The 27,463-nt window shown below is 64.3% G+C and overlaps 12 protein-coding genes across 12 annotated transcripts; 10 read left to right on the top strand and 2 right to left on the bottom strand.

Moving 5' to 3' along the window:
* Position 1: 1 nt before the first annotated feature.
* Positions 2-1,056, top strand: LOC62_05G007747 (uncharacterized protein). Its single transcript, XM_062774267.1, has 2 exons — positions 2-297; positions 368-1,056. The coding sequence occupies exons 1-2, from the start codon at positions 176-178 to the stop codon at positions 936-938; spliced, it is 693 nt and encodes a 230-aa protein (XP_062630251.1). The 5' UTR covers positions 2-175; the 3' UTR covers positions 939-1,056.
* Positions 1,057-1,599: 543 nt separating this feature from the next.
* LOC62_05G007746 (uncharacterized protein) lies at positions 1,600-2,808 on the top strand (the record flags this gene model as incomplete). The annotated part of the gene is made up of 1 exon (XM_062774266.1): positions 1,600-2,808. One exon carries the CDS (start codon positions 1,600-1,602, stop codon positions 2,806-2,808), a length of 1,209 nt encoding a protein of 402 aa, XP_062630250.1.
* Positions 2,809-3,295: 487 nt separating this feature from the next.
* On the top strand, positions 3,296-4,784 carry LOC62_05G007745 (uncharacterized protein; the record flags this gene model as incomplete). Its single annotated transcript, XM_062774265.1, has 4 exons — positions 3,296-3,363; positions 3,440-3,548; positions 3,601-4,153; positions 4,474-4,784. 4 exons carry the CDS (start codon positions 3,296-3,298, stop codon positions 4,782-4,784), a joined length of 1,041 nt encoding a protein of 346 aa, XP_062630249.1.
* Positions 4,785-5,008: 224 nt separating this feature from the next.
* On the top strand, positions 5,009-6,697 carry LOC62_05G007744 (uncharacterized protein). The gene is made up of 3 exons (XM_062774264.1): positions 5,009-5,340; positions 5,396-5,495; positions 5,539-6,697. Exons 1-3 carry the CDS (start codon positions 5,273-5,275, stop codon positions 5,932-5,934), a joined length of 564 nt encoding a protein of 187 aa, XP_062630248.1. The 5' UTR covers positions 5,009-5,272; the 3' UTR covers positions 5,935-6,697.
* A 2,367-nt stretch (positions 6,698-9,064) lies between these two features.
* CPS1_3 (Carboxypeptidase S) lies at positions 9,065-11,132 on the top strand. The gene is made up of 8 exons (XM_062774263.1): positions 9,065-9,352; positions 9,399-9,464; positions 9,499-9,599; positions 9,635-9,854; positions 9,893-9,951; positions 9,989-10,466; positions 10,500-10,854; positions 10,916-11,132. Exons 1-8 carry the CDS (start codon positions 9,077-9,079, stop codon positions 11,080-11,082), a joined length of 1,722 nt encoding a protein of 573 aa, XP_062630247.1. The 5' UTR covers positions 9,065-9,076; the 3' UTR covers positions 11,083-11,132.
* Positions 11,133-11,399: 267 nt separating this feature from the next.
* Positions 11,400-14,054, top strand: SPAC25B8.11_0 (putative transcriptional regulatory protein; the record flags this gene model as incomplete). The annotated part of the gene is made up of 5 exons (XM_062774262.1): positions 11,400-11,487; positions 11,671-12,475; positions 12,538-13,301; positions 13,351-13,536; positions 13,573-14,054. The coding sequence occupies 5 exons, from the start codon at positions 11,400-11,402 to the stop codon at positions 14,028-14,030; spliced, it is 2,301 nt and encodes a 766-aa protein (XP_062630246.1). The 3' UTR covers positions 14,031-14,054.
* Positions 14,055-14,159: 105 nt separating this feature from the next.
* Positions 14,160-14,702, top strand: LOC62_05G007740 (uncharacterized protein; the record flags this gene model as incomplete). The annotated part of the gene is made up of 2 exons (XM_062774261.1): positions 14,160-14,288; positions 14,337-14,702. The coding sequence occupies exons 1-2, from the start codon at positions 14,172-14,174 to the stop codon at positions 14,700-14,702; spliced, it is 483 nt and encodes a 160-aa protein (XP_062630245.1). The 5' UTR covers positions 14,160-14,171.
* Positions 14,703-14,781: 79 nt separating this feature from the next.
* Positions 14,782-16,582, top strand: LOC62_05G007739 (uncharacterized protein; the record flags this gene model as incomplete). Its single annotated transcript, XM_062774260.1, has 2 exons — positions 14,782-14,820; positions 14,855-16,582. 2 exons carry the CDS (start codon positions 14,782-14,784, stop codon positions 16,580-16,582), a joined length of 1,767 nt encoding a protein of 588 aa, XP_062630244.1.
* A 564-nt stretch (positions 16,583-17,146) lies between these two features.
* On the top strand, positions 17,147-18,959 carry ucpB (Mitochondrial substrate carrier family protein ucpB). Its single transcript, XM_062774259.1, has 4 exons — positions 17,147-17,459; positions 17,562-17,728; positions 17,828-18,126; positions 18,499-18,959. The coding sequence occupies exons 1-4, from the start codon at positions 17,366-17,368 to the stop codon at positions 18,860-18,862; spliced, it is 924 nt and encodes a 307-aa protein (XP_062630243.1). The 5' UTR covers positions 17,147-17,365; the 3' UTR covers positions 18,863-18,959.
* A 1,742-nt stretch (positions 18,960-20,701) lies between these two features.
* On the top strand, positions 20,702-21,669 carry LOC62_05G007737 (uncharacterized protein). Its single transcript, XM_062774258.1, has 3 exons — positions 20,702-20,862; positions 20,911-21,012; positions 21,077-21,669. The coding sequence occupies exons 1-3, from the start codon at positions 20,807-20,809 to the stop codon at positions 21,204-21,206; spliced, it is 288 nt and encodes a 95-aa protein (XP_062630242.1). The 5' UTR covers positions 20,702-20,806; the 3' UTR covers positions 21,207-21,669.
* Positions 21,670-22,208: 539 nt separating this feature from the next.
* LOC62_05G007736 (uncharacterized protein) lies at positions 22,209-25,498 on the bottom strand (the record flags this gene model as incomplete). Its single annotated transcript, XM_062774257.1, has 4 exons — positions 22,209-22,231; positions 22,275-22,306; positions 22,373-23,871; positions 25,010-25,498. The coding sequence occupies 4 exons, from the start codon at positions 25,496-25,498 to the stop codon at positions 22,209-22,211; spliced, it is 2,043 nt and encodes a 680-aa protein (XP_062630241.1).
* Positions 25,499-26,110: 612 nt separating this feature from the next.
* Positions 26,111-27,079, bottom strand: NSNH (Inosine-uridine preferring nucleoside hydrolase; the record flags this gene model as incomplete). Its single annotated transcript, XM_062774256.1, has 1 exon — positions 26,111-27,079. One exon carries the CDS (start codon positions 27,077-27,079, stop codon positions 26,111-26,113), a length of 969 nt encoding a protein of 322 aa, XP_062630240.1.
* Between the last annotated feature and the right edge of the window lie 384 nt (positions 27,080-27,463).

Below are 27,463 nucleotides of genomic sequence, written 5' to 3'. Positions count from 1 at the left end.
ACTATATTACATCCACAGCAGGCACTCGTCTCCTCGTCTTGCCGCTGCATACATTCCGCATACCCCAGGCCTTGGGCCGCCGCTGCATCAACCACCACCACGCGCACACCAGCTCCATCGACTCGACATCTCATCACGACTCTTTGCATTTCATCTCCCCCTTCACTCCCCCGCAATGTCCTCCCATCCCGACTTTGACGCCCTCTACGCGCGCTACGCGGCCAGCGCGCCACCAAACCAGACCTCGACAGAGGTCATGGCCGCACTCGAGACGGCGCAGGGGCAGACCGACCCAGTGTGAGTGGCGCGGCGCGAAGCGGCGCGGCGCGCGGGGTGGCCACTGAGAGCACTGCTGACACACACCCAGCTACGCCCTCGTCGTGGTCGCGCACTACGTCGACACCAAGCTGTCGGCGGGCATGCGGCGCGCCGACGTGCTCCGCCGCCTGCGTACCCTCGCCACGCACCTGCCAAGCCACGAGGCGACGCTCGAGCAGGCAATGGAGATGTACGACCTCGACATTGCGCCGCGTTCCGCGTCCCTTCCGCCCTTCGCGTACGAGAACGTGCCGCTCAGCCGCCGCGGCAGCGTGCAGACCCCACACAGCGCACCGCCCCAGCACCCGCCATCATTCTACGCTGCCGCCGCTGTTGCCGAGGACATCCCCCGCGCGCCGTCCCCGCCCTACTCGCCGCCAGAGGAGCTGCCGTCTGTCCCCGCGGGCTCGAGCGCGCCGCCGCCCTACACGGTGCAGGATGCCGAGCGGCTCGCGCGCCGCCTCGCCGAGGCCGTCGACGCCAAGCGCGACCTCGAGGCGCGCCTCGTCGAGGGGGCCGAGGACGGTGCTGCCGACGCCGATTCGGCGTCGTGCGCCGCTGCCAGCGCTGTCGAGCTCGCTGGGCCTGGTACGCCGACCCTGCGCCAGATTGCCGCCTAGACGAAAGCCAGATCGATCTCATTCAAGCGGTCGCCGCTTGCTTATTCATTTTCATATGGACCTTTTAACACTGTTGTACATTGTTGTTCTCGCCATGCATTTGAGCGTGTGTTGTTGAGGTCGTCGTCGGGATGCTGCTGGTCGTGCTGCATGCTGCATGCATGGGAACTAACTCGCTGTGGTTGTCGAGTCTAGGCTCCCCGTGTTTGTCACTGCTGTCCGGCCCAAGGCGGCCGTCGATGGCCGTCATTTGCCCACAAAAGTCACGAGGACAACAACGACGAGGCAGATCGAGATCATTGAATGCATCTTGGTCTCTTTTGCTCTTCTTGCATCAACGACGACAGCCACAGCAGCACCTCTGCCGCAGCAGCAGCAACAAGGACGTGACATCACTGCACGTTGCTTTGAGGGGGCACCCTAGTTCCACTTGAAAGACGACGACGACAACGACGACGACAGCCAGACGACTCCCATCGCACGACGACAACCTCGCCGTCCACTTCATCGCATCGCATCGTCGCATAGCCTTGCATCGAACAGTCGAACGAGCACACGCCAGATGAGCACCAGTCCCAACGCCGAGGCGAGCAGCAGTGCTGTGCCCTGGCAGCCCCCGCCGCGCCCCGCGACCCCGCCCTGCCTCGCCGAATCAAGCTGCATGAACGCGCTGTGCCGGCGCCAGCGACAGCGGCAGGTCCAGCAGCAGCATCAGCACCGGCGCGCGACCGAGTCGAGTCTCGCGTCGTTCAACTATGACAAGCCGCGATGGGCCCCGCTCCCTTTGGACATTGACGAGGACGAGCAGCGGCCGTCCCCGCCCCAGCCTCAGCCGCAAGCCCCACAGCGCAAGCGCTGGTCACTGCCCCTCCCGCTCCCCCGCGCGTACTCGCACTCGGCCGCGTCCGCCCTCCCCGCCGTCAACGACGACGAGGACGAGATCGTCGCCGCCCTGAATGACAGGAAGCTGTTCGCCGAGTGGGTCGAGCCAGAGCCCGAGCCTGTCGCTTTTGCCGAGCCAGAGGACATTGCGCCGATCAGCGTGCCGACTACGCCGGCCTCCCCGCCGCTGCTCACGCCCCCGCTCGACACTGAGCCCGTCACTGGGCCGTCCTTCCCCGCCCGGAGGGATCTCACAAAGCCGAGGGACAAGGCCGCCGCAGTGCCCCAGACCCCGCCGCCAGCCTCGTCGGGAAATAAGGGCGAGTGGGAGCCGTTGCCGGCCTTTGTTGCCCCGCCGCCCCCGCCCGTCGCATCGTCGTCGTCGAGCAGGTCGGAGAAGTGGGCGCCGCTGTTACCCGCCGACAACGGTCCCCCGCCGCCTCCGCTGCCCGAGAAGGGGGCGTGGGCGCCAACCCCGTCGCAGGCCGCGCCGCCGCCATACCCCGGGCCCAGCAAGCCCCGACGGCACTCGTTCGCGCCCTTCATCTTCCGGCCGTCGCAGGTGCCGCGCGTGTCAGCCCCGCCCCGGCCAGCGCCCGCGCCCGCGCCCGCGCCCGCGCGTGCGACCCCGTCCACGCCGCCGCCGCCGGCACCAGCAGCGCCCGAGCCATACGTCGACCCGACACACCCCGCCGTCTCGCTGCCCCCGCCGCCGCCGCCCAACGCCGCCCGGCGCCAGTCGTACCACCCGCCCGCGTCGCCCAAGACGGTCGCGCTGCACAACGAGCTCGCGCTGCTCGACCCCGAGCTCGTGCCGTCCGAGTTTGGCGCCAACCGCCGCTACTCTGACATTGAGCGCCGGCTCGGCAGCCCGCCAAAGGCCAGCAGCATGGCGTGGAGCGGGCCCGGCGGTGTGCGAGAGAACAGCAACAGCGGCGGCGACCACCACACGCCGTGGTCGATCGGATGGCGCAGCGGGCGGCACTAGGAGCAGTGTTATGTATTTATTGCAGCGCGGAAAGAGCGGGGCCGCGGTTCAATGTGTTACAGTTATGCATGTAGCCTTCTTGTCTGTTGGGACATGTCGGACGGCGCGTCGGCAGGGTGAGTCGCCCCTGGCGGGGTCGTCGTCGCCTCGGGGTGCCGTCGTCGGCGTAAACAACAACAGCACTACCAGCTTGGCGACAGCGACGAGGACGCCGACACCAACGACCCATGCATGCTCTTCTCTGCTTCCCATTGACTCTGCCTGCTCGCTCCATTGACAGACGCTCCTGCCCACCAAAGAACCACCATCGACGTCGCCGCCCTACCTCGCCTCCCCTCCGCCCTCCTCGGCCGCCTCTCGTCACCGCGACGTCATTACCGAGGCAAAAACTCCAACCCCACCCGCAGTAAACAAAACATCGCGCGTGGGCAACAGGTGCTATCTCTTCCTCTTCTCCTCTCTTTGCATCGACCAAAAGCTCTACACCATGGCGAGCTACCCACACACCTCGTTGACCGTCGAGCGGCTCAAGGCCCTCGACGCGAGCCAGTGGCGGTGAGTTGTGGCGCGGCGGCACTGTCGGCGCCGGGCCCTTCGCGGCCTCCTCCCCACCCCGCTAACAAAACCCCAGCCAAGCCCGCTCCATCGTCGCCGACTTTGTCGACGCACACATGGAGTGCGGGCTGAGCGCGCGTGTCGAGTACGACCTCGACCTGCTCCAAGCGGAAGTCATGGCCAAGGTGGGTGCGGTGGTGTAACAGCAGCCAGCCAGCCACTTACCCACGCCCCCAGGTGCCCCTGCACGCCGACTGCGTCGAAGCAGGACGAGAACACTACGCGCGCTTCTCCCCCCGCGCAAGCTCAGACTCGGAGGCGTCCTTTTCGTCCTGGACGTCGAGTGCGCCGTCATCGCCCTCCTCGCCCTCCCTCCCTGCGCCTCCTAGGCCAATGCGCGCGGTGCTGAGGCCATGCTGTACGTGCGCGCCGAGCCCGCCGAGCAGACCAGCGGCCAACACGCATATCCGCGCCGGGAGCCGCTCCTCGGCCGCCGTGCTCTCCCAGCCGCCCCTCTCGCCAACGGGCACGGCGCACGCGCGCGCGCTGGCCGCGAAGGCTTCGCCCGCCGTCGAGCGCGTCGAGGCGCTGCACGCCGCGGACGTGTCCGCGCTCAACTTGCGCTTGGCGGCGAGCGAGGAGGCGAATCGCAGCTTGAGGGCACAGCTCGCCGAGCTGCAGGGTGCCGTCGCGCGCGCTCAGCTGCGCGCAGACAAGAGCGAGCGCGAGCGCGCCGAGCTCGAGGGCGTGATTCGGCGCCAGAGGGCCGGCACGCCGACGCCGCTCCACCGTAGGGCGCTGAGCGGCGCGCGGTCCATGACGGCGTAGGCGTGGTAGGAAGTATGATGATGAGCTACTGTATCAATAGACATTGACGACATGCACGACTAGAGTTGCTGTTGGGTGGGGATGCCGGCGGGGTCGCGTGCCCGTGTCGCCGCGCCGACGCGACATGTCTCCCGACCCCTGTCGCGGCGTCACATGGAGGTGAAGCCGAGCGCGCAGCTTATAAGCGGGGTGTTCAGCAGCACGAGGTGGTCCCCACGAACACAATCCAGTCCACTTGCAAGAGTGAGTCGGCTCACACCGATGCCCGCTCACCCCACCCAGTGCGCCTCGCCCTCCTCACCCTCCTCGCCCTCTGCGGTACCACCCTCGCTGCACCCAAGACGTACGGCCCGTACCCCATAATCCCAGCCAAAGGGGCCAACTGCCGGCACGGCGGTAACCTCTTCTTCCCAGTAAAGAAGACGTACAAGCAGGGCGAGAAGGTACGCCTCGTGTGCCAGACCCTCTCGACCGACGCCGTGAACGGCAACAACATCTGGGACTACACGACCGACGGGTGCTGGGTGAGCGATGCGCTCGTGCGCACTGGGACGACCAAGTTTGTCGCGCCTGATTGCCAGCCGTACGACTAGGCGTGGGTGATGGGTGGCCGGGGTGCAGTCAAAGCCGGTGACTCCTGGAACGGCGCCAGAGTCACTCCAGGAGGCCGGGAGAGCCACTTCCGATGATGCACCGCCACACGCGCAGCCGTAGGGTGGCCTTGTCGTGCGAGGACTTGACGGTACACGCCATGCCCCCGACGCCAGTATGCATGCAACTTGTTCAGAGCTCAGAGTCCACTTGTACACGCACAACTCACCCACCATCTCCAAGTCTAGACAAGGTTGACGACTGAATGGCTGGCAGCGTCGCTAGGTGGCCTTTGTCGCACTACGTATGCCGTGCTGCCTCGAATGACGTCTTAGTCGCTGCGAGATAAACAACCCTCGACATCATCGCATCGTCGTCCATCAAACGTCGCATCGTCACGTCACGTCGCCACGACTACGCAGCTGCGACTCTGCTCCTCTCTGCTTATATCACCTCTCAGCCCTCACGTTCCCACACCCCCACACCAACCATGTCGGTCATGAGCACGAGCTACACCGCGCGCAAGCTGGGGCGGATGGACCCAGGCGGCAACGGGCGGTGGGTGTCGCCGTGTCGCCGCTTGCTGGGTGACTAACTGACCGACCTTGCTCAGCCTCGCCCGCTCCCTGATAGCAGACTACGTCGAGAGCCGCCTCGAGGCCGGCGTGCCGCCTAGCCAGATCGCGCGCGACCTCAACGCCCTCGCCGACAAGGTGAGTGCGCCGTCGCCTGCAGTCTCAGCTCACGCCTACATAGGTGCCGGAACACGGCGATAACATTGACGCCGGCCGAGCCCACCTCGCGCGCTTCAACCACCTCCCAGACATCGACGTGACGGATTACATGGTCTCCCCGCCGCAGTCGAGCAGCATCGTGCGCCGGCTGAGCGGGCGCGCGAGACGGCATTCTCAGCCCACCCCAGCGGCGGCGACGGCTCACCAGCCCCGCCCGCCCGTCGTCCGCTTACCGAGCAACTCGGCAGAGACGCCCCCGCCGCCCTATACACGCTCCGAGCGCGCCGCCGCCAACGCCGACGTGCTCGCCCGCCTCGGGGCGGCGGAGAACGCAAACCTCCACCTCGTGACTCAGCTTTCGGCGGCCGAGGCGCGCATCGCACAGCTCGAGGAGGCGCTCGCGAATGCGCAGCACTAGGGTGTGAGGGGACGATGAGACGACGACAACCCGCATACGATGACAGCGGCGGTGGCGGTGGCGACGACTGCGCACATGCGATGCATTACTAGACTATGATTCGACTCGACACGATGACGGCGACGATCCGACACCCACCGAGGATCAAGGACACTCACTCCACACGATCCACTCCGCATTAGCCGTACCACGGCACCTCGACCCCGGCTGCGGACGGACATCAGCACCGCCCACGACGACGATCCCCCACACGATCTCGTGCGGCTGCGCCGCACTCGACCCACTCACCGATCATCTCCACCACCACCTCGCCATCCCCCCACGGACGCTTGTACGTGTCGCTCTTGCCGACACGCGATATCCTAGCCTGCGAGTAGACCTTTGACGTAAGGGCGTGCTCGGCCGACTCGAAGATGGGGCGCACGCCGGCGCGCTGGAGGACGGGCGAGGCAAGGAGGGTGTTTGGCTGAGGGGTTGTCAGCTTGGCATCTTCGCGATGGGGTGACTTCGCCACCCCCCGCTAGCCCGACCCACCCGCTCATCATCATTCGGCACGGCAAAGTAGAACACGCCGCAGCGCGTATGCCCCCTCTGGTCTGCCGGGGGCGCCGCCACGCGGTGGTTGGCAGCCTTGAAGTACCCGCCTGTATACCACTCCATGAAGACACCACAGTTGACGATGATGCCGCCGGGCGTGTGGCGCACGTACCGCCACGTGCCGGCGTCGTCGCGGACCTGCAGCGACGCCATGGGCTGGGAGAAGACGAACGTGAGAGCTGGGGTGTGAGCGATGCAAGGGGAGCCGATGCCCGAGTGGCACGGCGTGCGAGTCGCGTGACAGCCGTCCACTCACATCCAAAGTCCTGGTGGCCCTTCAACCACACGCCATTGACCTTCTCCTCCTCCTCCTTCGTGTGCTCGTCGTAGAATGCCATGTCTGGGGGGTGTCAGCGGGCCCACCACGGTCAACCCACATCGCATCCACGACTCGTCGTGCACGTCAAACTTGTGTGCGTCGACGAATGTCTCGGAGGGGAGTTCGAGCGCGAGGGCGAAGACTGCGGGGGGTGGTCAGCACAACACTGTCATGGTTGCACACCCCCACTCACCTCTCAGCAGGTCAAACAAGACCTTCTTGTGCACCGTCTCGGTAAACCCCTTGACCTCGTCAAAGAACGGCAGGATGGACCCGGGAAACTCCTGGCTCTTCATATCGCGGTACCAGTTGAACTGCTCGATCTTGTCCGTCACGCCCTTGCCGAATCTGGGGGGTGTCAGGTCAACTCCTTCAGCCCCGCAGCACCACGCCCGACCCACTCGTAGTAGTTGCGCAGCTTGAAGCCTTTGTAGTTGCCCTGCTCTTGCATCTGCGCGCGGAGACGTTTCTTCTCTTCGAGCGGTGTGCGTTGAAGGACGGTCTGGGAGCGAGCGAGAGCGTCAGCGGGAGCGAGCTGCGGAGGGGGGGGGTGGGTTGTCGCGCGACATCACGGCTCGCAAGCGCCGGCCCCCAAGCCCACCCTCAGCGCCTTCGGCGCTTCGAGTCACTCACATAACCAATGTCCACCTGCCTTGCAATCTCCTCCTCCGTAATCCCGTGCCCGACAAGCGTGAAGAACCCGTCCGTGTGCATCGCGTGCGCGAGCTTGCTCGCAATGGCGGCCTGCGCGTCCGGGCCATCATGCCACGAGCTCATGTCGATGGTGGCCAGGTCGGCGTATGGCTGGGGAGTGTCAGCGGCACTCGCGTGGGCGGCGTCACCCACCAGGTCCATCGTCGACGGGGCGACGGGGGTGAAGTGTAGCAGGGTGTTGTCGTCGCGAACAGGCATGGTGGAGTCAACAGTGAGGAGGGGTGCAGAGTATGCTGCGTCTCCCTTGGCCACCTCGCTGCCTTTATGTCCACGAACAATAGCAACCACCTGCTGCAACACCCGCAACACCCACCCCCTGCACCGCGGCCAGTGGCCCCACAAACGACGACGCCAAGGCGTACCGGGTCCTCATTGTCCGACATATGCGGCCAATTCCCGCTGGGCAGGTCGGTCTCTTATCGCCCAAGTCGGAGGATGGGCCGCGGCCAACGTCGTCATGTGTGGGCGTGTGTGTGTCGTGTGGCTCGATCGGCTCGATAGATGTTGGCACGGTCGCGTCTGTCGTGCATTGCCACCACGCACACCACGCTTCGGATGCAACGTGTGCAGGGGCGAGTGGATGCATGCAGGTCGCTTCGTTTGGCCGGAGCTGGCCGCGGCGCGTTGATAGGCCAACCAACAGCGCTTGTACCTACGGCCACCCGGTGACTCCGGGTGCGAACCCGACCCGTGTTCGGTCAGCCACGCAATCACAGTCCAATGAAACGCGCCAGTATGCTCTCCGTGGCGGACAGCATGGCCCTAGGATGCAAAGTCTTTCTGCTGGGCTTTGGCATAAATACCAAGCTGCGAGGCAAAGTACGGAACGACAGGCGAAGAGCGCCCGCGGCTTCGTTGACTGGGCCGGCATGGCTGGCGCTGGCTTGGACGAGTCGGCCCCCGGCATGGCGGCGCAGTCAACGTGGTGGCGGGGGCGGGGGGTACGAGTGAAAGGCACAAGCATGTACCTAGCGGACCACTTGGCCGAGGCGGCCTACATAGTGCTCGGACTCGATGTAGGCGTTGGCAGTCTCGGGCGCCTTCAGCCTCTGCACCACGCCGCCGCCGCTGTGAAACCTTCATCTTCCTCGATCTTACCGTGTGCATCTATGGTCCGTACCAACAGACCAAGTCAACAGCAGCCATCGTGTGTGTTACGGGCACCATGGCACCACCCACATTGGTGTTGACGTTTGTGTGGCAACGGGGCACTCCCGCACGGAGCGCCGCTGATCAGATCTGCATCCGAGCTGCATAAACGTACACGTATGTGCACTAGTGCTCTACGCGCCGTTCTGCGTGCCGCGTCAAGCAGCAGCAGGGACGACAAAGCAAAGTGGAGGTGTAAGGTGCGAGGCGGGCAAGAGCGGCGACAGCGGCAATGGGTCAGCCGGCCGGCGGCTACGGAAAGTGGGGCGGCAGTGGGTCTTGGCGAGGGGGGGTGGGCTCGACTCGGCCCGGTGCAGGCATTCATAAACGACACCCGGCAACTTTGGCTCTCTACACCTCGCGATGGCGCCAAACGGAACGAACAAGACACAAGCTGGTGGAGGAGGGGGGTGGAGCCGCGCGCTCCTCCTTGCAGTGGTCGCGCTCGCGGCGGGCCTGTATCTGGGCCAACAGCGCGCCTCGGGCTCGGGCGACGTCTCGCTCAGGCCCAGCAGCGCCGACGCCGCCGCGCATGTCTGCCGACACGCGGGGCACTTCCACTCCCCCCATGACCACGCGCACGACTCGCCGGTACGGTGTCCTGTCCAGCCTGACGCGCGGGATGTTGGTGGTGACTGGGTAGGTGATGTGCTGGGCCTCGCAGCCCCAGCTGACACCGCACCAGAACCCAGCCGACAGCAAGGCCGACCGTTCCCTCGCGTACGACCGCCTTGCTGGGGCTATCCGCATTGTGAGGACGCAATGAACGACACAGCTGACCCCAGCGCACGGAAACCTTCGACGGTATGAGCTTCAACGCGTCCGACCCGTCATTTGACGTCTTCTACGACTTTGAGGCGTACCTCCGCAAGACGTTCCCGCTGTTGTGAGTGCGTCGTAACTCGGTGGAGCTGACCCCAGCCACAAGCACATCCCCGTCGAGCACGTAAACGTCCACGGCCTCCTGTTCACATGGAAGGGCACCAACCCGGCCCTCAAGCCCATCATGCTCATGGCGCACCAGGACGTTGTGCCCGTCAACCCGCAGACCGAGGCCGACTGGACGCACCCGCCGTTCGACGCCGTGCTCGACGACGAGGGATGGGTGTGGGGCCGTGGCACCACGGACATGAAGTCGACTGTGAGTCCGGCGTGGGGAGCACCACTGACTCGTCGCAGCTCATCGCTGAGCTCGCGGCCGCTGAGAAGCTCCTGTCCGAGGGCTTCGTCCCGGAGCGGTAAGCCGGCCTGCTTCATTCGCCCCGCTGACCCCAGCACCATCCTCTTCTCATTCGGGTTCGACGAAGAGATCCTAGGCCAGCGCGGCGCGGCGCACCTCGGCCCCGTCGTGCTGGAGCGCTATGGCCGGAACGGCATCGCGCTGATTCTCGACGAGGGCTTCACGGGCGTCGACGAGGCGTACGGGCGGGACTTTGCGCGTGTCGGGCTCGCCGAGAAGGGGTGTCTGACCGTCAAGATGACGCTGTACACTGCCGGCGGGCACTCGAGCCGCCCGCCCCCGCACACGGGCATCGGGCTCATCGCGGCGCTGTTCACTGCCATGGAGGCCGCGCCGGGGCCGGTCAAGCTCGATGCGGCGAACCCCCTGCTCGGGTTCCTCGAGTGCGCGGCCGAGCACGGGAATATGGACGCCGGGCTCAAGGAGAAGGTGCGCTGCCAGCGCTGCTGGGACAGTCTGAGCGACGAGCTGGCCGAGAGCCCCGAGGCGGCCTTGTTCCTCAAGACGACGCAGGTGGGTGTGAGGGGCTGCTGTAGCTGACCCCAGGCCATCACCGTCGTCAACGGAGGCATCAAGTACAATGCGCTCCCCGAGGTGGTGTCGTCGTTGACCAACTACCGGACCGTCTTCTTCGAGACGTCGCAGACGGTGCTCTCGCGCCTCGTCGCCGCGCTGACCCCCGTGGCCGAGGCGCACAACCTCACGCTGGACGCGTTCGGGTCCAACCCGCTCGCGACGCGCGACGTCGTGCGGCTCGAGACGGTCGGCGTCGTGCTCGAACCCGCGCCTATCACGCCCGACTCTGGCGCCGCGTGGGACCTCGTCGCGGGCACGATTAGGCACCAGTGGCCGGGGAGCGTCGTCGTGCCGAGCGCCATGACTGCGTTTACCGATACCCAGTGTGAGTTGTTGTCTCATTGATGTCTCGGGCTCGACGCCGCTGACCACCTGCCTGCCTGTAGGGTACTGGGACTCGTCGCCGCACATCTACCGCTTTGCCCCGGCCTCGATGAAGCACATTCTCAACTTCCACACTGTCGACGAGCGCATCCACCTCGACGCGCACCTGAGTGTCATTCGCTTCATGTACAAGATTCTGCGCAACAGCCATGGCTGGAAGAGTGATTAGTAGTAAATTGTAATGCCGATTAGTAATGGAGTCAGCGGGTGATTAGAAAATTTATTACGACACCATTTGCCCTGTTTGCGCTGTTTTGTTTTGTGTCACCTGCCTTTGTCTCACCGCCCGTCCTTTCGTCCTTGCATCGCACTCTTTCCGTACTCATCTCGACATCATCCTCGCCGTCGACAATGCCAGCAGGAGCAGCAGGGACGGCGCAGCCACCGCCACTGCCAGACACGCAGCAGCAGCTCGCGGGCACTGCGCGATCAGCCAGTGAGTTGTGCTAGGCCGACCTGGCTCGCCGCGGCCAAACTGTGTCCATTATGTTGCTGACAGTCTCGCGTCTCCTCGCCGCAGGCCCACCAAAGGGTCGAGAACCTAGATCCAGGTTGGACAGGCCGTGCGATGCATGTGAGTAACGACAGAGCGAGAGCGTGATGGCGTCTCGGCGTCTCGGCGACTGGCCGACCACGGCCGCTGCATGTGTGATGATGCATGGTGCGCCGGCCGGTGATCAGTGGGGCCGGCGACAGTGTTATCGCCCTTGGCCGCCGTACGCCGACGACGAGGCAAAGCTGACCACCCATCCTCTAGGCCGGCGGCACAAGCACCTATGCATGATCCCGGTGCGCGGTGAGCCTTGCGTGTCGTGCAAGACGCGCCGTAAAGAATGCACCTTCCACCTGCCCCCAACGACCCGCAAGCGCAAGCCAAAGGGCGATGCGGTCCCAAAGGATGTCCCCCAGGTGGGTGTTGTGCCCGCCATCTCCTCCTGTACACCGCTCACCCAGCCGCAGCCGTACGCCCCGGCACCGCTCCCCACAGCGGGGTCGTGGCTCACGCCGACGGCGGGCGGGCCGTCCGTGACCTCCGCGACACGGGGCACGCCGTCGACCATCTCGCCTGCGGGCTCGGCACCGATCCCGACGACCAGTAGCAACGGCGCGTACCCGCTCTCGCCGTTCGCGCAGGACAGCCTACGCGGGCTCGCGCGCCCGTCGCTCCATCTGCAGCGGTACCCCTCTCCACCGGCCAACGCGCACTCGGCCACCCGCGACGCGCTCGTGCACCAGGCACTCTCGGGCGGCGCCGAGCTCCCGCCGAGTCTCGACCCCGCCGACGACGCAGAGGACGAGTCGCACTTTGTCGGCTCGGGCGCCTTCTTCGGCCTCACCCTGCGCAATCCTGCTGCGGAGGGTCTCTCAAACTCGACGTTTGCGCGCCAGGCCACGCTCGCGTTTCGTCAGGTCTCGGCCAGCTCCCGCCTCCCGGCGTACTTTATCAAGCACCCTAGCTTGCTGTACGGCCGCGGGCCGAGCTCGGCGCAGAAGGCGTTCGAGATGGTCATGGAGGAGGCGGCGGCCGTCGGCGATGACATGCTGAACAAGGCATTGGGCAAGTGAGTTGCCGCGAGCGCCGTGTGACGGCGAAGACATCTCTGCAACCTGCTGACACCCCCAGGTTCACCCTCGTCACCCTCCCCGCGCTCCCGTTTGTCAACGCCAAGCGGCTGGAATCCGCGTGCGCCGGCCTCGGCGGCAACGGACCCGTCCCATTCGCGCTCCTCGCGGGCATTGTTGCCCACTCGACCCCCTACATCAACGAGCTGCGGCCACTGCACAAGCAACTGTGGTCGCAGGGACTCGTGGGCCTCGAGGACGAGTTTAGGCAGCCGCGCCTGAGAACCATCCAGCTCGCGCTGCTCATCCTCTCCTCCCGCCCAGCGGAGAACGTTGGCCAGAGTGAGATTGGACTTGCGCGAGCCGCCGGCGCGGCTCACCTCCTCGGCCTGCACATGGACCCGACCAACTGGACCCTCCCGCTCTGGGAGCGCAGCGTGCGCAAGCGTCTGTGGTGGACGCTGCTCATCCACGACAAGTGGCGTGCGCTGATCTACGGCCGCCCGAGCAATCTCCACAAGAGCAACTACAATGTGTCGCTGCCGACGCTGCACGACGCTGACGGCGCTCCGGGCCTCTCGCCGTCCACTCGCCTGTCGTATGAGGCGTTCATCGCCACGTGCCGGCTGACCGAGATTGTCGACAAGCTTGTCGACGAGTTCTACACCGTCCAGGCGGTGGTGAATGCGCCGACGGGCGTCACGCGCCTCGCCCGCCTCGAGGAGATTCGCGCCCAGCTCGACGAGTTTGAGCGCACGCTTGACCCAGACCTGCAGGTGCGCTGGGGACAGAGCTCAACTACCGAGCTTCTGCCCACGGGCGTTAGTGAGTAGTGGTAGCTTGCAAATGGTATTCACCCCACTCACCATCGCAGAATCCTTCCAGCTCTCCGTCTTTGGCGTCATGGTCGTGACCAACCGTCTGGTTGTTGAGAGTCTGACCGATATGCGGGCCCCACACAGTCTCGTTGTGCTCAACAACGGCCTTGTCGCGTGTCAGCGTCTCGCCGAACTCGTCATCAACCTCAGCGCGGCTGATCGCGACCAGTTCTGGATGCCTTGTGAGTGACAACCAAGCTGCTTTCGACTTACGCCAGACTCTTCCCACCACATCTCAAACTGTGTGAGCCTACTTCTCCGCATCGCCCTCTGCGACGTACAAGGCGAGCACCACCTCGTCGATTCCGCAACCCAGTACGCCATCTCCCTCGTCGACGCCCTCGTGGCCGCGTTCCTCGGCTGGACCTGGGACGTTGCCGAGGCCGCCCTCCGCCGGATCATCACGCTGCTGCTACTCGCCAGCCGTGAGCTCCCGATGCTTTCCAACGCGTACACTGCCGTCGCCAAGGCGCTCAACATTCCCGTGACGGGCAGCGATGAGGCGCCGCTCTCTGCAGACCAGCTGCTCGAGTCGCTCGGCCTCGGCGTCGGGGGCGTCACGTCCAGCTGGCTCGAGACTGACCTGTCGTGGCTCGACTCTGGCCTGCTCTATGGTGCGCTCGAGTCTACTGCCATTCCCGAGGCGTCGTCGCTCGATATGAGCCAGCCCATCTAGTTATTCTTCCTTGTAGCATGATGCACTTGTATCATAGTCGAGAAGTTATCACGTGACTGACTTTGACTTTGCGACGCGTCCAACAGAACAACAACATTCCTCTACTCTTTCTCATCCCTCTCCCTCTTCCTTTATCTCTCAATGGCGCAGTCGCTCGCGTCGTGGATTTCAAAGTCGATCGTCCAACACGACAGGGAGCACGGCGCAGACTTTGACACGCCGTGGACAGGCAGTTCAAAGTGCGGCCAGCTGGTAAAGGTGAGTGAGCTTCACACCCACCACCTTCCCTTGCGCCTAACAACTTAGTTCACGACCTACCGCACGGCAGAGAACCCGCACGCAGTAGTGCGCGGAGTCATCTCAGACCGCACGCATACCGTCGCGATCGAGTTTGACGCCGCCGCGACCGACGCCTTCGAAACAAGCGTCGCCGGCGAGCACGCCGAGAGCCTCACCTCGTGCCTGCGCGCCGTCGTCCGGTTGAAGGCCTTTGCGTTCCGCGTCAACGCGCCGGCAACAGGCTCCGACGTCCCTCGTGTCAGCCTGCACGCACGCGCTTGGGAGGTCGTGAGCGGCGATCGGAGCGACCCCGTCTTCTACTCTCAGGCGGTGGACGTGTCCAACGACGAGGGGGTGCACTCTGTGCTGAGAAAGTGGTGGTTTGGCGTGTGAGCTGCACGAGTCTCGGTTCACAGCTGACAGTGACAGGTCGAGCTCGGCGTCGGATCCCACCCCGGAGAAGCCGCAGACCATGGTGCGGCGCGTCTCGCGCGAGGGCTCGCGCCACCTCGTGAGTTGAGAGCAAGGGCAACAACTGACGACAGTCCTCGGCCTGGTCAACGACCAACGACTCAGCCTCGACGGGTGGTGCAGCGTCCGAGGGCAAGATCAGCCTCCGTGACTTCCTCCACCGGTTCGATGCCGGCTCGACAAAGCAGAAGGTCAAGGGCCTTCCGAATGTGCTCTTTGATCCGCCTTCCCCGGGCCAGATGGCCCAGCTGGAGGCCATCACGATATTCGGGCTCGACATTCCGCCTGTCGACGTCGGCGATGCGGAGGACGACTATGTGCCCGACTACGGCTTCTCCGACGGGAGCGGCGACGAGGGCGCTCCGAGCAGCGTCGCGAAGCCGTACTCGCCTGAGGTTCTGGTGCAAGTGCAGATCCCTCGTGCTGGCGACTCGAACAACGCGCCCATTAACGATGTCGAGGAGGACGACGAGGCGGCGGCGGCAGCCTACTACGCTTCCGAAGACCGCTTTGAAGAAGACGACGACAATGTGCAGGACGACGACGCTGTGGAAGAACCCGACCAACATCACCCCACGCGCCACCTCAACCTCGCCACACCCAGCCCTGCCATCCCACAGCCAGTCGCCAAGCACCGCACACCGTTAATCCTCAGCAGCGATGACGACGAGATCGTCATCCGTAAGGACACGGCACAGCGGCGTCAGCAAGTGCGCAGGAGACCACGGGGCGAGTCGTCGTTCCAGACGCCGCAGCGGGAGGTGGTGGAAGCCGACGAGCCCGAAGTGGTTGCGGAGAGTGCTGGCGAAAAGGACGACGCTGGCGACGGCTCGGACGGTGACCTCTCCGACTATGAGCGGGAGAGTCGGCAGCGCGGCGATACCGAGCTGGACCGCCCATCCGAGGCCCCCGAGGCCGACGACGCAATCGTTGTTGAGGACCAGGGCGCCGACGACATTGCCACGGACGACGCGGACGTGGGCAATGATGAGATCGACGCCGACGAGCCGCATCAGGCGTGTACCGACGAGATCGACGCCGACGAGCCGGCCAGCGGCGCGGCCACACGCCAGCTGACGTCCACCCAGTCGCGCGGGCACGCCGAGGAAATCGACTCGTCGCTGTCTCATCATTCCAACTCCCAGTCCAGCGCCCACTACAATCACACGACACACCCTCTATCTTCCCCACGACCCGCTGCATCGCCACCCCAACCTGGCGACCGCACTCCAGTCCGGCCGCCAAAGCGTCGCCGCGAAGCTGAAGCTTCGACAGTCTCCAATGACTCGGCCGCGTCCACCTCCACGTCGCGGAGCGCCAAACGGCTCCGGCGATCGCCGGCACCGTCCACTGCCCCGCCAGCCGAGCAGCGTACCCCTGCGACACCGCCCACTAGCATGTTCAGCTTCGGCGGCCGTATGAACCCGCTCACTTGGTTTTCCCGCAAAAGCAAGACCAGCCAAGAGTCAGCTGCGTCCAAGGGAGATGAGGACGATATCCAGGCAGAGCCGGCTGAAGCGGCCGAGGGCGAGGAGGCTGCGGGGTTCATCAAGGCGACTCCGAGCTCTCCATCTCCGCCTCTCAAGGAGGACCTCGATGTCCACGACGGCCAGGGCATCCCCGCCGCACCCCGGCGCCAGAAGTTCAACGGCGAGCTCAGTCGTGACCTGGCGCCCCTCTTCCGCGTCAAGGGCCTCACTGCAGCCCAGACGAAGAAGCTGCTGGAGAAAGGCCTCGACGCGCGAGCCAAGCAGCGCAAGTCGTTGGCAGGGCGCAAGTCGGACACCCAGCGGCGTGCTTGAAAACAACTGCAGCCGTTGTGGGCCCCCGCGGACCTGTTCCGCTCAGGTGCCTTCGGTGTAGTGGAGTGCGGATGTGCTCCGGAGGACCCGCCGATCAGCCGTTACGCGGCATTGGTGGCATCGGTGTGTGTATAGATGAGTAGGCGAGTAGGCGATGGCGCCGGCGCCGGCGCAGGGGAGCGGCGCGTCGGTCGTGTGCAGTAGTCAGCGAGGGGCGCGGCGCGGCGTACGCCTAGTTGAGTACGCGCTAGGAGGTCACCAACGACTTTTGCGACACAAACATTTTCGGAAAGAACGATTCTCGTCAGATTCTTAACCATTATAGCCATTGTGTGTATGTGTATCACGTAGAATGTACATTGTGTGTACTAGGTGTGTAAAGTCGTGCGCCGTCGTCGCCGTAGCCCCCTCCGCCGTCGCTCTGGTCGTCGGCGTTGTTGACAAACTACCCCAGGGCCAGTCTCGGCATCGGCTAGGTCCGAACCGGGTCCAACCCCACCTCGGCACTCTGACATCTGACATCTCGTCTGACACTTCCTCTTCACTTCTTTCTTCTCATCTGCATCAACATCTGCATCAGCATCCTCGGTATAATCGGCAGCACGGCATCACGACGTCCGCAACGACCCCAGACCTACCCTCGGCGACGCGGACTCGGTAACACGGCTTCCGCACGTCGGCTAGTGCTCGCGCGCTCGGGTAATCGACAGCGACAACAGCTACCTCGACCTCGACCTCAACACTCAGCATAGACAACACTAGACACACCATCACACCCTCACAATGGCATCCGTCGTGGTCGAGCAGGAGGCGCTGGACGAGCATCCGAACCAGATGCACCCGGCGCACGAGATTGGCTTGAAGATGTTGCTTGCTGGTGGGTGTGGTGTCGACGAGCGAGACATGTGCTGATATCGACTCTCGCTCTGACGACGATGCTCCTCTCTCCTACCACTCACTCCAATCATGGTCGCTACAGGCTGCGCAAACGCCACCTCTGCGATGGTGACCAACCCCGCCGACCTGGTAAAGGTCCGGCAGCAGCTGTTCGTCAAGGCCGGCAGTGGGCGGTCACCTGGGTTTGTGCACACGCTCATTGACATGGTGCGCAAGGAGGGGTTCTTCAGCATCTACAACGGCGTTTCGGTGAGTAAGCGAGCGAGCAGAGCGAACGGTGTGGTCAACATGCCCTCGGCCTGGCCTCCTTTGTCGTGGGCTGTGGTGGCAGAAGCGCTAACCCCCCAGGCATCCATGATCCGCGAACTATCGTACTCGGGCATCCGGATGGGCTGCTACGACCAGTTCAAGTCCGGCATCCTGTCCCTCTCGCCCAGCCTGGACCCGCACAGCGTCATCGTCAAGCTCGGCGCAGGCCTCGGCTCGGGCTGCCTCGGCGCCGCGATTGCCAACCCTGCCGACGTGCTCAAGGTGCGCCGGCAGGCCGTGGGCGGCGCCGCGCTCAGCTTGCGCGGGCACGCTAGGGCTGTTTATGCCGAGCAGGGGTTCAAGGGGTTCTATCGGGCTGTGGTGCCCACTGTTATTCGGTGAGTCGAGCGAGCGCAGCGAGCGAGGGCTGGGTCGTGCTATGTGTCGGGCTTTGCGTGTCGTGCTTGGTGAGATTGGAGGCATGGACAAAACGATTGCGGCCCACGTCGGAGCGACGACAATGACGGTGCTGCTGGCTGGCCAGTCGTCTGTCAGGCCTTGTCTTCAGCCCGTCTCACCACCTGCTGATCGGACCGCTATCCCGGAGCCGGACATGTGCCGGACTTGGGCCGACAATGAGTCACCTCGATACGACAGACTTGACCACGCCGGCCTTGTCGGTGTCTCCGACTGTGCCGGTTCGGCTTGCCGACCCCCCGCCCCCCCCCCCCCCCCCCCACCGCTGCCTGTGACACCCGCTAACCCCACAGGGCCGGCGTTCTCACGTCGTCTCAGCTCGGATCCTACGACGTTGCCAAGCACTTCCTGCGGACGCACTACCCAACGACGTTCCCCGAGGGCCTCTTCACCCACCTCGTCTGCTCCGGGTTTGCCGGCTTCGCTTGCTCTGTGACCTCTGCGCCAATCGACACGGTCAAGGTGCGCATGATGAACGACGCGACGAAGCAGTACTCTTCGTCGCTCGAGTGCGCTGCCAAGATGCTGCGGTACGAGGGCCCAATGGCCTTCTACAAGGGCTTCATTGGCTGCTGGACGCGGCTGTGGCCGCACACGGTCATCTCGCTTGTCATCTTTGAGAAGCTGCGGGCGTTTGCGGGCCTCAACCCGATCTAGGAGGCGGATGTTGAGCGGGGCGGCGCGCGCGGTGCGGACGCGCGCAGCATGCTTGTTGTACATTGGAGACGATGCAGAAGCGAAGATAGGCCCGAGAGTGGGGGAGGGTGCGAAAGCCGGTTGTTGTTGTCGTTTGTCGGCGTCGGGCGAAGGCGACACGCGACACGTTTGACTCAAAAAAATCTCGGGCCGAGTCCGACAATGTTGCTCATGTTGCTGTGATTTCGTTGCACACGGCGAATTGGAAGAACTACAGGGACAATCTGGCGGCACATGGGTGTTGATCCGGGCAGCAGCTGACAGACATATGCCAGCAACACTAGCGAAAGGCTACTCTGACGTGGCGCGAGGCAGCGCACGAGCGCACTTTAGCTACCCGCCCGGCCGGGTTGGTCATCCGCCGGGCGAGCAGCGTGGTTTCCCGGGCGGCTGAGAGCAACGCGCAACGAGCAACGCCGGTCCCATGCACTTCCTGCTCAGTATAAAGCGGACGACGCGCCCGCCGAAGACCGACGTACCCCGCCGCTCTCCACGCGGCGCCCGCCGCGTTCGACTCGACGACACACACATCGCACATCCCCGCTGCCACAAATCAGCCACGCCACACGACCCGCGATGCCGAGGTAGCGCGGCACAGCGGCCCGCGATATCCTTCTGTTGGTTGGCTGCATGCTGCTGCGGGTCGCGATGCGCGCGCATGCAGCCTCCCGCATGGTGCATATTGTACTGCTGCGCGCGATGCTTGGCGCCCCGCTGCCGCGTTGCCGTTAGGATATCGGGTGGGTTGGGTGGGTTGGCGAGCTCGGCGGGCGTCACGCGCCGTGTGCGTGCTGCTTGCCCTGCTTTGCGAGGCGTGTATAAAGCCAGTGAGTGCTGCGTCTCACTTCTGGCCAGCTCGGCAGCGACAAAGAACAAGAACAACGACGACCTCTTGGCCACCTATAACCGCCACCCACACCCGCCCGCCCGCCCGCCCGCCCGTGCCGTTGACTGGGCTGGCATGGCTGGACGCGTCGAGCCCGCCCTGTGCTGTGCTCGACGCGCCCCGGCATGGCAGCGCAGTCAACGCTGCAGGCGGTCGGTCCGGTCCACCGACCTCCGCGGTACTCGATACGCGGTCGCGTCGTGTCGTGCGCGCTCGCGTGGAACGAGGAGGCGGCGTTGTCCCCGCGGCCAAGCATTGTCTGCTGCGTGGGTTTCCCGCCCGCCCGCCTAGTGCTGCAAGTGCAGCACGCAAGCGGTGGCAAAATGTGGTATGGCGCCTTGGCGCGTATAACCGGATAGCCCCCATAGTAGACCACCCCCTCCTTATTGTCCCCCTCCCCGAAGTCCCCACAACGCCACAGCCAGCGTAGATAACGTGACTTGGACAGCTACTCGCTGGCTCCTGGCCAATGGGACTGCGTGGGACGAGGCGGACCGCACAGATAAGCCAGTGGAGCCAATCATGCGCTGTGGTCCAGGTGACCTCGCCGAGATGAGGCGTCGCCAGCACCACGTCCACCCACCCCCAAACCACCCCGGGCTGGGGCCCGCCGCGGCCCCCATACGACCACCCGACCCGCAGCCCAGTCCCCGCGCTGCCAGCACGCCAAGTATAGCACTTGGCGGCCAGCATGGCGTTTGGCGTCTGGTATGGCTGGCGTGCGTAGTTGCGGCAGGTAGCCTTGGAATGGGAGCTTGCTTTTGTGCGTGCCGAGGCTGCCAGGCAAGAGCTGGGCGCGCGGCGCCGCGTGCTTGGTCTCGGGAACCCCGGCGTCCAGCCTGGCGTCCACCTAAGATCGATCTCGTGCTTGATGAGGTCCACGCATGCTGGCTGCTATACTTAAATCCCCATGCCCGGAGGGCTGTCGTTGACTACTGCTTTAAAGACAGACGTTGGAACGAGGCGTCGACCACGACGACGACATCCCGACCCCGACTCCCACCACCACCACTGCACTGATGCCCCTATTGTCAAGAAGACGGCCGAGTGATCTGGACGGTTTCGACGCGGATGAGTGAGTCGCGCGTGGCCGTCTTGCTATGTCCAGTGCTCACCCTCCCAGCCTCCCCCCTCGCCTCCGCAGTGAGCGCACCTGGATCATCAAGAACGCGTTCAAGACCATGCCCGAGCGCCTGAAGGCCAAGTCGCCAAAATACATCCTGGGGTACGTTGTCGCCGCCGTGTGGTCGCGCACGTGCAAGCCATGCCGGTCGCTCACACCGCCGCAGCAAGTATCTCGGCTGGGAGTGGATCGACGACAGCATGGTCAAGGAGATGAAGCGGCGGCGCGAGAGTGAAGACCCCGACGTCAACGTCTCGGCGTCGGATCCCGACCCCCGCTGCTGGGTTCAGCTGTAGCGCGGCGGCGACCCACAGGCTAAGGCCAAGGCCAAGACCGAGGCCGAGGCCTGCCTACGCCACACGCGACGCGCTCCGCCCACCCCGCAGCCGAACGGATATGCGGCTGTGCTACCATGCCAGTCCGCGAGTTACACCCGCGCCGAGACTTCGAGCCCCAATGTGCCAAGCCACGGCGCAGTACCCCCAAACACCGCACCCCCGCCTTCAAAATGTCCCATGGCGCCGCTCAACGCGCTCCTGACCCGACCCCCCGCGAGCTACGAGCCTCAACGCCGTGCCGCATCTCCCTAGACACTGTGATAGAACCACGACAGACACGACCCCCGACTCGGACTCTACTCCGCTCCCGACACTTTCAGGTTGCCCGGTTCACCTCTCCGCCTCTGCGAGGCAGTTGTATCCCCTCTTAGCCCGTTGTACTCGTTCTCACTCTTGAATTTTGGTCTCCGCATGCATCTCCTGCTTGCTGTTCGCTACTCGCTACATCCACTTCCCCACATCCTGCACTAGCACCAAGTCCCCACATGTAGCCCCACACTGTGTCTCACTCTCGTGACGCGCTAAAATGACGTCGTTTAATCGACCGACACCGCGTGGCGACATTGGACCTGTTGGGTGTGTTCGTCTCGGTTCGGCGGCAAGCGAGAGCGGCCAACTGCGGCAACGCGGCATGCAATCGAGCTGCGTTTGCAGCGATATATGCGTGCCAATGATGCTTTTCCAGGAGCAGAGAGAGTACCGACGGCTTTAAGAGCCACGAGACGACGACTGTGGACTTGAGGTCGCTGACGGCCATGGCGGCGGCGGCGGACTCGGCCGTCATCGACTTGGCCATCTTCGTGGCCGAGGACACCATATGAGTGGCACCGACACCACTCCATTCACTCCCCATCGTCAAGCCCTGTCTTCGGTTGACCTATTGACCCATCACCAGTGTTCCGTTTGGGCGCCAACGCTCACCCACATCGTCGCACCGACTTGATCAAATGTTGCATTCCTCTAACCCCTCGAACATGTTTCTGCTGGCTCCTCCCAATAGAAAGCTTGTCGCACTCGGCCGCCCACCTGTGGAATCGTCCTCCTGCGTCGTGCTGTCGCTGGGTTCCGGAATGGCTCCCGGTTTTCTCGAGAGCCCAGCCGCCAAGATGTCGTCCACATCGTACCGTCCCCGTCCGCGGACACCGCGTTTGACCCGGCGGCCCCAGTACTCGCATCCCGATGAGGACCCGTAGATGGCAAAGTACGACGAATACGTGAGGGCGTAGAAGTCTTCGCGGTAGTAGAGGTCTTCCCGTTCGTTCATGGCCCTTCCGCCCCCGTCCCTATTGCCCAACAAGCAGAAAGAGAGGGACCCTGAGACGACGATGAGCTCGTATTGGATTTCCTTCCCGTCCACGACGTTGAGCATTTCCTGCAGCTTGCGGCGCTGGAGTGCGCGCCACTCGTCCGAAGAGTAATCGCAGGCGTTACAAAGCCGGGCGGCGTCGCCGCCGGCGCGGCGCTCTTCAATGGAACGCAGAATGTCCTCCATCGCCATGGGCGGGATGGAGGGATGCCACTCGCGCTCGGCGGCGTGGGAGGCAAAGCGGTGCGGACGTTCCGTGAGCCCGGCAGCGAACACGTCCCCGGGCCGCTTGCCAGCGATGCTGCGGAGTCCGGCGCCATCATAGCCAGGATAGAGGAGGTACGCGTCCAGCCAGTCTTGTTCGGTGTCGAGGGCAATGTGGAACCGCTCGTCCCATGCCCTGCGGATGAGGGAATCCTCGTAGATGTTGTAGGCGTCCCAGTTTGGCTCCTCCAGGAGGCGAACGGCCAGCGCGTCATTTTCGTCCAGGGCCAGCGCGTACGGCTCACCAATGTCGTCGAGGGAGGCGATGAGGCGGACAAGAGACACAAATTGTGCACTATCCGGAGCAGGGAGACTCTCCCTCACCACCACCGCCTCTTTCAACCTGGCTACCACATGGCCCTCTTCCTCTCTCAACCTCCATCCCGGCTGTCCCTGCGCCGAAAGGCGGTAACCTGGATGCCCCGTGAGCCCGGCGGCGATGATGTCGGCAGGATCGTACGGCCCACGGCCGCCATCGCCGCGCTTGATCCGGCGGCGCGGGGGTTTGTTCACGCTGTCGAAATACTCCGGGTACGAGGAGACATAAGGCGAGCACATGTCCATGAGGAACTTTGTACGAACGCGCTTGCGCTCCGCCTGGTCCTCCCTGCCCGTCTCGTCGGCAAACTTGTCTGAAGGCAGCCTGCGGACGACGAGGTTCCCCAAGACGTCGAGCTGCAGTTCGTACATTTCGTCGGTGCGGTCGATCATGTCTTGGAGCGCCTGGCGCTGGAGCTCGCGCCATGCGGGGGAGGTAAAGTGGGGCCCATGCTGGGCGTGGGCTGCGCGGAACGCGTCCCTTGCCGCCTGCGAGGTGTCTCTGCGGGGCGGCCGCCGGTCGTTCCGCGGAGCAGGGTACCACTCGAGCGCGGCCGCACGGGTAGGAAAGCGTCCGGGGCGTGGTGACAACCCAGCGCTGAGAATGGCGTCGGGGGTACGAGCGACGGCCACTACACTCGGGCCCAGGTCGACCTCGGGGTCGGGGATGACAGCGTACCCATCCACCCAGTCGGCCTCGGCCTGGAGGGCCTTGTTGAAGTCGTTGAAAGCGTCCTGACGCTTTTGTGACTTTGTGTCATTATTCCACGCCCGCCGCACAGTAGGTAGGTCTAGAAGCTCGACCACCAGCGCACCGTTGGCATCGACGCCGAGCGCGTATGCTTGCTGTAGGGCGTTGAAGGCGGCGATGAGGCGCTTGAGGGCGGCGTGTTGCGCGCTGGGTTGGGCTCTGGGCTGAGAGCTAGGTTGGGTTCTTGGCGGAGTGCGGCGCCGCCACGCTTGAGTACCGCCAGTGCTGCCGGTGGCCGCGACGACGGACCACATGGTGGTTGGAGGGAGACTGCCGTCATCGCCACCCCCCCTTGCTTTTGTACCTTGGCGGGTGGCTGGACACTCTTTGGCTGTCGAGTCAATCGAGCCAGTTTCTCGGGACCGACGACGCACGACACTGCGACCTAGGCACGACCCAGTACCGTCAAGGTGACTCTCGTTCTCACATCCTTGTCGATATGGGCCAGCAAAAGGGCTACAATTGCGCGCTGCAAAAGTTCAATCCCCTGCCTCAAGCGGATGGCCTGGTGGCACGAGCGGCGCACTAAGTTGCACAGATGTCGTCAGACCTCCCGCCCCCGCTCCAACGATCGCTTGGACGGACATAAACGCTGCCACTCGACCTCCCAGACACGGCGATGCCAAACACAATATACAATAGAGTAGCCGCTCTGCAACTGATCTACCTGATGGCTTCTCCATCCGCGGATTGGGGGACGACACTGCGACCCCTGTCAGTTTTCCCACCCATGATACATCTGTAGGCACGAGATCGAGAACCGTTTAACCCTCAGTGTGATTCGCATATCGCAACATCTCGTCGATCAAAGGCCTTGGCGGCCTGCTGCTGCAGTGCACTGGTTACTCTGCAGTTCTACACGTCGGAGGAGTATCCGAGGCGTCTCGCCATCTCGCTTACCCTCCTCATCTCCTCCAGCCACTGCTCTGAAGGTGGCGGGGGTGGTCGACTCAACCCAGCGGCCAATATGTCGTCGGGTTTGTACCGCCCCCGGCCCGCAACACCGCGCTTGACTCGGCGTCCGAAGTACATGCTGTAACCTGAAGCCCCACAGATGGGCACGTATCGCACCTGCTGCGCAGACGAATCAGATGGCCACACGACCGACTGCGCGTCCCCTACAAGCTGTTTCCACGAGTCGTCTGACCTCGCGTCACCGAACGCACTGAGCTCGTCGGCGAACCGGTTGGTGTCGAACGGACAGATGGCGAGGTACCCATCGTCTGTGATTCCCAGCTCGTATATCATGTCACTGCTGTCCAAGCGGTCGAGCAATGTATGCAGCTCGGCGCACTGGAGGGCACGCCACTCGGCCGAGGAAAAGTGCTTCCAAGGGTCGTCCTCAGCGTTGAAAGCAAAGGCCTGCTCGGGGCGCCGCTCGTTGTCCATAATGGCGGGGAACCACTCTCTAGCGGCCGCACGCGAGGGAAATCGACCAGGTCGCTCCGACAGCCCAGCAGCAAGTACGTCCTCGGCGCAATGGCTGTCCACGGGGTACAGGCCACCAGGATCTTTCGTGAGCAAGTAGCTGTCGACCTGGTCCGCCTCGGCGTCAAGTACGGCGTGGAAGCGGCTGAACCACGCCTTGCGTTTGTCTGTATCGGCGTTCATGCGAGCGAACCGCTCTCGGAGATTGTTACGGGGGTCGTTGGGGTCTCGCATTTCGGGGTTCAGCCACCACTCGTCGCTTGGCGGCTCCCGCAGGATCAGCACGGCGAGCGCTCCGTTCTCGTCCACTGCCAACCTGTACGCCTCGTCCAGCGCGTCGAGGGCGTTGATGAGGCGCAACAGCGCAGCGTGTTATGAGTTCGGAGGAGGCGCTCGACGGGTCCATAGCGCGAGGGCGAGCGTTGGTCCTACTAGGCCGGTGGCTGCAATGACGAGCTCCATGGTGACGTTGTGGCCGTTGTCGGTCGCACTGCCTCGCCTTTTGTACCTCGGTGGCAACCCTCTCTGAACGCGCGTTCCTCCACGCCGACGCTCGTGGCGAGGCACTCGATACTGCCCCTGGCTTGTCTCTTGTATCCTCGTCTACACCTGTGGCTGCTCTGATGTCGCCTCCGCTGACAGCGGCATCTTGCACAACGCGGGGGGCACTGTGGCGATCAACGCACACGATATGAGCCCACCTCGCCCACGCCAGTTCACTACCCATGCTGCATGTATTCTAGTTTGATGCAATGCTCCTGAGACTCGGCTGGTCTCGACTCGCTGCCTGCCCTCCTATGCCAACCGGCCGATCGCCTCGACGATGAGGTCGAAGAAACGCTTCACGTCGAGCTGCATCGCGACTTCGACGTTCAAGTCGCGCCCCTTGACCTGGTCGAGGAGGTACACATTCGTCGCGCCGGCCGTGTACTCGCCCTTCGTCTCGACGACAACATGCGTGCGCTGCACGGTCGCCACGGCGCGGTCGATCGCGATGGCGACCGTGACGGGGTCGTGAAGCGGCGCGGCCGGCATGCCCTGCACCTCGGCGTACGTCTTGCAGAAGAACTTGAGCAGCTGTACGCCGAACGCGGCGGTGTTGTTGCCCACGGCCTCGACGCGCGCAATCACCTCGTCGGTCACGAGCGCCTGGTGCGTGATGTTGAGCCCGACCATGGTGAGCCTGACCCCGTGCCCCCCAGCGTCTTTGCGCTGCGCCGCGCGGAACACAATGTCCGCGGCCTCGGGGTCGGCCCAGGCGTTGAACTCGGCGTACGGGGTGACGTTGCCCCTGTCGACAGCGCCGCCCATCCAGATGATCTCGCGGATGCGCGGGATCACGTCGGGGCGCTGGGTGATCAGCGCGGCGATGTTGGTCAAAGGTCCAGTGGGGATGAGGGTCACGGGCTCCGGGGACGCGAGCAGCGTGTCGGCGATCAAGGTGATCGCGTCGCGCGGGTCGAGCGGGACGGTGGGCGTCGGCAGCCTCGCTGGCCCGCCGAGCGCGTTCTCGCCGTGGATGTCGACTGCGGCGTGCGCCTTGCGTGACAGGGGGTGGCTAGCCCCAGCAGAGACAGGGATGCCGTGTACGCCAGCGACGGACAGCGCGATCCGCGCATTGAGTGTCGTGTGCTCCAGGCTCCCGTTGCCCGCGACCGTGGTGACGGCGCGCACGTCCAGCGCCGGGTTGCCGATCGCCAGCCAGAGGGCAAAGACGTCGTCGTGGCCTGGGTCGCAGTCGATTATCACTGGAGTCGGCGGCATGGTGAGGCGGTGGGCGAGATGAGATGGGTGAGGTTCGGTGATCGACGTGTTTGTCTTTTGTGCGTCGAGGTGGAGCACTTTCGGATCTCGCCGATAGGGAGAGGTGGACGGGACTTCGGGATGTCTTACCTGTCCACAACTCACCTGGAAGCACTCTCAGCCTCCTAACATCTGGTAGAGGTAGCAGAGCGTGAACTGGAGCTAACATCTGTCCGGGAGGCACACGACCTGTAGGGGTGTCGCCGAGGTGGCTCGCCTGCCTCTTATCCCCCGGCCCCCAACCGGCCCCCTCTCCTTCGCACACGCGCTGACGCGCGTGTCCTCGCCGCATTACTCATGTCGTCATGCATAGTCTAACGTCCTTACAGAAGTACATACATCCCA

The sequence above is a fragment of the Vanrija pseudolonga genome, chromosome 5 (assembly GCF_020906515.1).
Source record: "Vanrija pseudolonga chromosome 5, complete sequence".
Lineage (NCBI taxonomy): Eukaryota > Fungi > Basidiomycota > Tremellomycetes > Trichosporonales > Trichosporonaceae > Vanrija > Vanrija pseudolonga.
Note: the sequence above shows the minus strand (reverse complement) of the source record. Positions and strands in the feature narration are given on the sequence as shown.

Excerpts from the sequence above, each read along its gene's own strand:
- ucpB (XM_062774259.1), top strand. The coding sequence starts at position 17,366 with ATGGCATCCGTCGTGGTCGAGCAGGAGGCGCTGGACGAGCATCCGAAC. Across the intron at positions 17,729-17,827 it reads GCATCTACAACGGCGTTTCG|GCATCCATGATCCGCGAACT; the intron begins GTGAGTAAGCGA and ends CTAACCCCCCAG. Across the intron at positions 18,127-18,498 it reads GTGGTGCCCACTGTTATTCG|GGCCGGCGTTCTCACGTCGT; the intron begins GTGAGTCGAGCG and ends CTAACCCCACAG.
- LOC62_05G007737 (XM_062774258.1), top strand. The coding sequence starts at position 20,807 with ATGCCCCTATTGTCAAGAAGACGGCCGAGTGATCTGGACGGTTTCGAC. Across the intron at positions 20,863-20,910 it reads GACGGTTTCGACGCGGATGA|CCTCCCCCCTCGCCTCCGCA; the intron begins GTGAGTCGCGCG and ends TCACCCTCCCAG. Across the intron at positions 21,013-21,076 it reads TCGCCAAAATACATCCTGGG|CAAGTATCTCGGCTGGGAGT; the intron begins GTACGTTGTCGC and ends ACACCGCCGCAG.
- LOC62_05G007747 (XM_062774267.1), top strand. The coding sequence starts at position 176 with ATGTCCTCCCATCCCGACTTTGACGCCCTCTACGCGCGCTACGCGGCC. Across the intron at positions 298-367 it reads CAGGGGCAGACCGACCCAGT|CTACGCCCTCGTCGTGGTCG; the intron begins GTGAGTGGCGCG and ends ACACACACCCAG.
- CPS1_3 (XM_062774263.1), top strand. The coding sequence starts at position 9,077 with ATGGCGCCAAACGGAACGAACAAGACACAAGCTGGTGGAGGAGGGGGG. Across the intron at positions 9,353-9,398 it reads GGGATGTTGGTGGTGACTGG|AACCCAGCCGACAGCAAGGC; the intron begins GTAGGTGATGTG and ends ACACCGCACCAG. Across the intron at positions 9,600-9,634 it reads CGCAAGACGTTCCCGCTGTT|CCACAAGCACATCCCCGTCG; the intron begins GTGAGTGCGTCG and ends AGCTGACCCCAG.
- LOC62_05G007744 (XM_062774264.1), top strand. The coding sequence starts at position 5,273 with ATGTCGGTCATGAGCACGAGCTACACCGCGCGCAAGCTGGGGCGGATG. Across the intron at positions 5,341-5,395 it reads GACCCAGGCGGCAACGGGCG|CCTCGCCCGCTCCCTGATAG; the intron begins GTGGGTGTCGCC and ends GACCTTGCTCAG. Across the intron at positions 5,496-5,538 it reads TCAACGCCCTCGCCGACAAG|GTGCCGGAACACGGCGATAA; the intron begins GTGAGTGCGCCG and ends ACGCCTACATAG.